The sequence below is a fragment of the Coffea eugenioides genome, chromosome 11 (genome assembly GCF_003713205.1).
Source record: "Coffea eugenioides isolate CCC68of chromosome 11, Ceug_1.0, whole genome shotgun sequence".
Classification (NCBI taxonomy): domain Eukaryota; kingdom Viridiplantae; phylum Streptophyta; class Magnoliopsida; order Gentianales; family Rubiaceae; genus Coffea; species Coffea eugenioides.
The window spans coordinates 7974862-7982988 of record NC_040045.1 but is presented as its reverse complement, the minus strand read 5'-3'; the positions used below and the strand labels follow the sequence as shown (position 1 = coordinate 7982988).

At 32.1% G+C, this 8127-nt stretch overlaps 1 protein-coding gene across 10 annotated transcripts; it reads left to right on the top strand.

Moving 5' to 3' along the window:
- The first annotated feature begins 1198 nt into the window (after positions 1–1198).
- Positions 1199–7697, top strand: LOC113753389. 10 transcript variants are annotated; one of them, XM_027297526.1, is made up of 8 exons: positions 1199–1287; positions 1625–1681; positions 1863–1965; positions 3250–3368; positions 4079–4113; positions 5812–5879; positions 7037–7199; positions 7328–7697. In XM_027297526.1, the coding sequence occupies exons 4-8, from the start codon at positions 3349–3351 to the stop codon at positions 7429–7431; spliced, it is 390 nt and encodes a 129-aa protein (XP_027153327.1). In that variant the 5' UTR covers positions 1199–1287; positions 1625–1681; positions 1863–1965; positions 3250–3348; the 3' UTR covers positions 7432–7697. The 10 variants fall into 10 exon arrangements, 5 of the variants coding, with proteins under 5 accessions (XP_027153327.1, XP_027153329.1, XP_027153326.1 ...); XM_027297525.1 differs by having other exon boundaries at positions 1218–1517; XR_003465032.1 differs by lacking the exon at positions 4079–4113 and adding an exon at positions 6206–6313 and having other exon boundaries at positions 1223–1517; positions 7318–7697.
- Positions 7698–8127: the final 430 nt, after the last annotated feature.

Sequence of the window (8127 nt, the reverse complement as noted above, 5' to 3'; positions counted from 1 at the left end):
TTTTTTTATTATAAAACAATCCGAATATATTAAAATCTGAATCTATTAAGTTTAAGTGTTGAGATAGGTTATCAAACAGAGCCTTAGATATGTATGGCAGACATGTCCATGTAATAAAATTTATACTTATTGAGTGCACAAAATACAAATCGTTAGATTTTGTTTAGTTTGAGGTTCTTATTTGTAACTCGTTCTTTAATTAAGCTATCAAACTAGTTTAGCTTCTCTTTAATTTCGTGCCCTTTTTCAATGATTCCTTCTTTGGTTGGTGTAATATAAGATAGAAAAAAAGTGATTGATGCAGGTGTTCCAATCCTTGGAGTTAGATGCTTGAACTTGCTTGATTCCAAATAAACTACACCTACTACTATTTCCAATTACACGTTATTAGAATTTATACTATTAAATACTTAGTTATTCAACAAATTTGATTGGTTAATGGGGAGTCAGTCCTCGATCACCACATATTTATGAAAAGTAGCCAGTAAATTGAGAAAAATGTTTCGCTCTAATTGACAATTAATGTTACAAAATTAATATCAACTGCAAGTATAATAAGTGAAATGAAGAAAAAGCAATTTTTTTGAGTTTCAATCACAGTTAAAAATTTAACAAAATTTTTCAAATGTATTTGTGTTTTTAAAGTGTATTGAGAATGAAGTAGAAAATGAGTAAAAGTAAAATTTAGTCTTTGTTTGTGGTTTTAATTAAGTGTAAGAGGTGAAATGTGTAGTTATTTATTTATTTATAAATTGTTGACTTAGAATATCAAATAAATATTTTGTTGAAGATTGATGGGCAATATTCACTAAATGTGGGCGCATAGTTATTAATTTACACATATAAATTAAAGATTTTGATTCAATTCAAGCAGTGAGGGCAAGTAAGCAATATTTTATTAATGTTGAGCCAAAAGTTTTAATTTATTAACATATGTATAAAAGGGCGAATGCCATGGCTCAAAAGGGCTGCTTGTTTTGCTGACGTGGCCAATGGTTATTGGCTAGAGTGTGTTCGTCCATCTGTGTGTGTGTGTGTGTTTTGTTTTTAATGCAGAGGTTGCAAATTGGGCCGTGCGTTTCTAAGCCTGAGTGTTTTGCTGTATGGAACCCACTAAAGAGAGCAATAATTAATAGCTGTCCTTTTTCTTCATCATCATTGTAATTCTATTCTAACAAGAAAGAGAGCATTGTATAAGACAAAGTGACTAACAATAGCACAAGCGGAGGACAGAGTTCCATCTCTTCGTTTCTTGCTTCTTCCTCTTCCTCTGTTGCTAGAGAGCAGGTGAGCTGCTCTTGCAAACAGTGGCCCATGTCAAATCACACCCACTCCTCTTCGATTTTTTGTCACAAAATGTCTAGGGTTACAAAATTAACTATCCTCTCTCTCTCTCTCTCAATACTTCTGCCGTCCCTCTCTTTCTTCTCTTCCTCTCAGTAGCTTCTCTCTTTTCCAGTTCTTCCTCTCTTTTTTTTTTTCTCAAAAAAAAAATACTCACGCTTCCATTTGCTTTGGTAAATCGTTATTTGTATCAAAGAAAGACTTGGAGTTCTTTTTTTTCAGTTCTTTCATTTTTTAGTCTTCAATCTAACTATGTATTTTACTCCCTGCTGTTTTTTAGGTTGGAAGAAAGTGTTCTTTCGATGGGTGATAATACAGAAGAAGGAAAGGGTCTAAGGTAATGAAGCTTTTTTTTAGCAAAGAATTTAGACCTCCATGTTTGACATACTTGCTTTTCATATTTTTATATTTTCATTTTTTGGTTTTAGAGATTTGATTGAGAACTTTTTTTTTTTTATTGTGAAAGGAATATTTTATCTTTTATTCCATTCATTTCACAAATTTTCTCTCTATTGTAGAGAGAGCAGACAGTGTCAACGAATGAAAGGAAGATAAACCTGGTTCTTTTATTTTTGGAAGGAAAATTGACGGGAAGGAGGAAAAAAGATTAAACTTTTCAAGGTTTGAGTTTTTCTTTAGTTTATTTTTCAATCATTTTTCTAATTTTATGCTAAACTAGACCTCCAAGTTTCTATTTTCTCTTCGTTTTTTCCATTTTATTGAAGGGTAAAGGTTTTAATGTCTTGTTTAGTTATTGGTTTTGCTGCTGCTCGTAGTCTTACTTTGGCATTGCTTTCCTTTGAGTATTTGTAAGTGTTTGTGATCTCTGAGTTTTGTTATTGTGGATAGTTTTTTTTTTTGCCGGTCGAAAGTTTCCACGTTTGGTTTCATTTTGCATCATCCAAAACTTTCTAATGCTAATTTCATTCATAGTTGGTTTGCCCTTTATATTTTCCTCTTACAGGGTTTTCCAATGCGATGCTTTTTTTGAATTAATTATCTATTTTTAACGGAAAAAGATAAGTCAACCAAACAAAAGTTACATATAGACTAATGTTAACTGAAGCATCTGGTTGTGGAATCCAATATAATCAAGCTCTTTATCTTCTGCTTGTGTGTGTGTGTGTGTATATATATATATATATGTATTTATGTATTATTACTTCTTCATCTTTCACTATTGAATTTCAATACATGGTTTATTTGTCTTTTGCATTGTGTTTTATAGTGAAAAGTGTATGAAAGCTTGCTGTTTGTGTTGTCTTTGTCTATCCAGTTGAAACATTCACAAATACGCCAAGTGATCCAAGAGTACTTGAAAACTACTAATCGCATGCCCATGATAGTTTTGGTCAATTTCCCTGTTCTCATGAAAAATAATTTCTTTGAAATTTCTCAAAATCCCTTGAACTGCATTTTTTCAAAATGGATTGTCTCTTATTAAAGCTATGGTATATGTATTATGAAGATTTTCATGGAATTGTGATAAAGCTTGAGATAGTGATAGTAGATATGCCTCGGGCTGCAAAGTGTTTGGAGATTTTTCTTTGAGGACATTGATGATGGTAGATGTATGTAGTATTGAGTGGTGCTGTATAGCTTTTGATAGATTGTTATTTACCTTAGTTATGGCCTTAGAGTAGTCCCTCAGTTGTGGCCTTAGAATCCAGTGATTTTGTGTAGTGCATTTGAGTTGTTTGAGAAAATGTCTAAGTGAAAATTTCATCCAATTTATGGTGATCTTACAATAGAAATTAAGGCTATCTATAACTGAGTGTTACCATGCAAAATATAGTGATGTTGCCCTTTAATTGGGACTGAAATTTGAAGAATTGCAGATAAATTGTATTCTCTATGACTCTCTGATTGACAGTACAAAGAAATTTTTATTATGACTTTTTGCAGATCTGCATTAGCTGCATCAACAGTATCCATGTGGACCGTTGCTTAAAATGAGGAGAATTTTGGGTTTTTCAGCTGCTGCTAGAGTAAAACATTAGATATATGCCCTTGAAAGTAGACTGGTATGATTATTTTCTTTGGTTATATGAATAATAAGAGAGCCATGAGGATTTGCGCATAAAATTTCTCAATATACATGTATGTCTCTGGGTAACTTGAATTATGTGTGAATAACATGAGTACTTACAACTGATGTTTAAAAATAATTAAGAAATCTTGTTTTCAACATAAGTAGATAAAGAGCGAACTTGATTCAACCGAAACGCCCCTCATCCTTTCATCTTCATCATCAGCATCATCTTCATCTTCTTATCTTCTATCTATCTTGGTGAGAACGAATGGTAAGAAGAAAAAATAATTTGCTCTAAGGTTCTTTCTTCCTCTGCCAAAAATAATTAGCCCTTTAATTTTTTCCCTTTTTTGGTTAGTGAAATGAGGGGTTTAGTTGTAGCTTTTTGACCAAACTAATGTTGTTTATTTTTTTTTTATATTGTAGGATAATAGGGCTCTAGATGTTTCTGCCTCTGCTTGGTTGTCTTCCTCTCCTCTTCTTCTCTCTTATTTTTTATTTTTATTTTTGGTCAAAATCCTCTTCTTTCTTTCCCCCTTTTCCTATCTATGTATGTGATGAGCAAGTGTTACAGACAAATTTGAAATCCTTTTAGGTTTTGAATCTGAACATTTTGAGATTTTTTTCATTAAATATTTTGTTCATGTTGTTTTCTCATTTTACTTATCTGATCTGAACTTGACCCCTTTTTTGTGATTGCAGGTGGGAAAAGTTGATAAATTTCATGTTTTATTTTGGTAAATTAAGTTCTGGTTGTAATTTTCTAGGTTTTCTGTATTTGAATCCTTAACAAGAAAATATTTTGTGTGTTCTAAGTTTTTGGGATTTCTTTGACAAACGTCCAATAGCACTGTAAGTGATCATAGAGCCCTATTAATTTAGATACTTGTTTTAAATACCTCTTCCTTGCGTATTTGCAGAGATGTTGCCTTTCCTTTTTCTTTTACGAGAACATCATTTATTTATTTTATTTTAGTTTACAAAAATGTCAATTTTTTTTTAAATAAAATTCGTGTTGATTTGGTTCTAAGAAGCTATGATTGGCTTCTAATCATGTAATGGGGATAACATTTTGAGAATGTTGCCTTAATTATAGCAGATTTACTGGTCCCTAGAATGGTTTCAATCTTTGTAGGCAATAAAAAATCTGGTATGATATGTTGGTCTTTCCAATTTTTTCATTTGTTAAAAAGGTATAGTTAATTTTTTGCAGCTCAAATAACAAGAAGATGTTAGGATTCACTTGCATTCAGATCCTATTTTCTTAAATTATATGTTGTTTTCCGTACTTTTGGTTATGTTATTTTCATATATTACTATATTAAAGGCGTGAACAAATCAAGATTCAATCATTCTAAAACCAGTTCATGGAATAGTAAAATTTTTAAGTTAAAAATGTTATATTTTTCCTTTTTCTTTTGCCTTTTACATTGAAGGATGGTCACTATTGGATAGGGTGGTTCTTTAATTTCAGCCTTAGGTCCTTCATTATTTGCATTCATTCACTATTTTCGAATGGTGGATACCTTTTGAATTGTCTACCTCTAAATTGTCTCAGTTATGTATGATATTTATTTTTGAAATAGCTCTGACATTTTTTCCCCTTTTTTTCTTTATACACACTATGATCATGTTCTGAAAAACACTTCAAATTTTTGTGCTATTGTATTGTGCAAAGAACTGAATAAGTTTTACCCAATCATAGACTTATTGTTTCTCTCTCTCTGTCAGTGCCTATTAGTTGTTCTGCTAAGTTTCTCTATGATGATTTGTTTTGCTAAGTTTCTCTATGCTCCTGGTCTTACTGCAAAACCCATGTAAATTGATTGTGTAAAGTGATGATTTTGGTTATATGTTGCTTTCATAAGGCTGAGGATGTAGAAATGGAAGAAGGTTAGTGATATTGAATGCACTTTAGTATCTTTTGTGGGTATCTTTGATTAGAGCTCTATGCTGTTAGGATGTTTCAATACTTATAAAGCTAGCAATTTCAAAAAATTTGTAGAATTCAGTTAAGTCTGTCACATATCATAGATTTGTTGAGAATGGTCCTTACTGGGAGGCAAAGAATTTTTACGGTTTCTTGACAATGAATGCTCAAATTTCTTAACGCCTGTTTAGTTGTTGCTTGAGTTTTCCAAAATAACTGAAAATCATCAATTTCTTGGTTTTCGTTCATGTCTCTGCTTTTATATTTTTCACTGGTGTACAAAGAATAAAATTGCAGATGAAATAATGGTTGCGAGGAATTAATTTTGAAGTGGAATAAAGTGGTATTGATTCTATAACACTAACAACTTACAGTGAGGTCTAAACTAACATTATATGTTCTCAAGAGTACCAATGTCAACATTTTCTTTTAAAACAACTTTAAAATTTTATTACCTTTTTGTAAAACTTTGAACTCATATCTTAAACGCCAATAACTTTTGCAGCATCATTTTGTTTTGGGAATTTTAGCTGTGCTTCAGTTCTGCCGTTAGTTGCTCCTCTATACGTAGAGGTTAGTTTTTCTAGCATTCTTTTCTTATCCTGCTACCCTTTTTTTTAGTTGTTTTGCATATATTTTGTTACTTGATGCTTAGATGTAAATTTTGGGAGTTGAACTTCTTAGGAATTTTCATTTTAGGTTTTTGCTATGTTTGTTCCAATATGAAATCATCAGAAAACTTGTAGACCAAAATAAGTTCATTAAACTGAAATATAGCTAGGTAAAAATCAAAGTTTCATGCAATTAATTATGCTGTTTGACTATTAGTTGCTGTTTAGTTTGAGCCTCAAAGACTAGGTAAAGGGGTTGTTGCTAAATCAGTATTTTTTTTTTGCCAGATATCATGCAAAAAGTCCAGCCTAAATGGATGTGTAATCAACTACAATCGCTGATGTATTCTAACTGACCATATAATAAATGTAATGTTCAGCTGCTTATCTTTTAAGGTAAACAATTAAGTTTAAAGTTACAAAGCATTAGCATATTAACAAATATTTTGTTGCTTTTGTACTCCATTAAATGCCTGCCGATTGGACATTCCCATGTGAGAGAGGCTTGTATCTGCAATAACTACTGGTTTGAGCAATACTAAGCTGTTAAATAAAAGTAACCCCTTTGAGCAATATGAGTGGTAGCATTCCCTTTATTTTTGTTCCATAGACAATAATTTCTGCTTTTAGACCAAATGTTACCAACTAGCAGTTGGGGGAATATTAGCTATAGATTGGATTGTGGTCATAGTTAATGAGGTTTCTAAGATAAAATCACTCCATTACTCCCCAAGTACACAACAAAGTAGAACATGTGAATGTCAGTTTGCAATTTTGAATTAGTATTATACACTTAGAGAGTGGATATGATTTACTTTGACATGAAATGGGTAACTTTTTGTTAGTATCATACATGTTGTTTCAACCTTTTTTGCTGTTAACATAACATTCTGCTAGAAGGTTTCAGGAGCCATGGCACTGCCACATCCTAATAGTATTTAGAAATCATGTAATGAGTGTTTAGAGAAGCAACAGTAAGAAATAGATAACAAACTGAAATGAAAGATGGGATGGTATGAAGCATTTTTGTCCTTGATAAGGCTCTGTAGGGGTTTTGCAAAAAGGTCCAAGTTCTCTCTGGAGGACTTTTTACCTGACATATTTTAGTATTGCTCACAGAATTTTGAGATTCCTCTTGAATTTGTTCATGAGCGACTCAAAACAAAGACATTTCTGGTGCATATCAAATCAGTGCAAACACAATTAGCAGATGCAAGGCAGCACTACACAGTGATAAAGTATTCCGAAACTAATGACATTGCCACTTCTGTCCAGTTAGCAGGTAGCGCAAAAAATGACTCTTTATCACTTAGCCATCAAGCTGAGATTGTGGAGCTCTTGACTCCAAGTAAATGAACACTCAATTTAACTTGTAATACATATTTGTCTTTTCCTAAAAGCAAATTGTAGGGAAACTCATGACTGCAGGAGAAGCCAATGGTTCTTCAAAAGTTTGCCTTCGACTTGCTGGAAAGTTTGATGATACAGATAATGTGGAAGGAGATGACTCTTAAAATACGTACAGCTACTCCACCAAGAAAACAAGATTAAGCTGAATTCATAATATTCAACTTTTGTACCACTCGAACTTGATAGTTTTTGCCTTCTTGTTTTGCCATTCTAGATTTGACAGATTGCTTGGAACTTTTTGAAAGGATTATTGCTATATCTACGAACTGTGTACATTTGTGTGTTGTTATCCCTTAGACAACTTTTGTGGCAGAGGTTGAACTATGTTTGGTCTCAACTCTATATCAATTTTAGATCTTTGTTCAGAAAATTTTGCTCCACCTCGATTATATCTGTCTTTTTTGTTTGTTCTATTTTCATTGTTTGCAAAAACAAGCTGCATCTCACATTTTACGCAGAAACAAGGAACATCTTACGTTATATGTAGAAACAAGGAACACCATAATGATCTCAATAATCTTCTTATTATATTGTCTTGTGTTTTTTCAACAAATTACTTATTTTTGCTGTTTAATTAAATTACAAAATCACAAAGATATTAGTATACCTTTACGTAACTTTCATACTTAATATCTAAATTTGAATAAATGGGCATTTTTGTCGAGTCTAAAATTTACACCGCGCATTGCGCGGTGTTGTCCTCCTAGTACATATAAACTAAAGATATTGGTAGGATTAAAGTTTTTGTTCCTAATGTTTGGATCGTATACTTTTGTTGTTAGGTCCATGTTACTTGTGAC

Coding starts and splice junctions, on each gene's coding strand:
- LOC113753389 (XM_027297528.1), top strand. CDS start 3,349: ATGCCCTTGAAAGTAGACTG. Junction 4,114..5,811: donor AAATTTCATGTTTTATTTTG/GTAAATTAAGTT, acceptor TAACTTTTGCAG/CATCATTTTGTTTTGGGAAT. Junction 7,200..7,327: donor CACTTCTGTCCAGTTAGCAG/GTAGCGCAAAAA, acceptor AGCAAATTGTAG/GGAAACTCATGACTGCAGGA.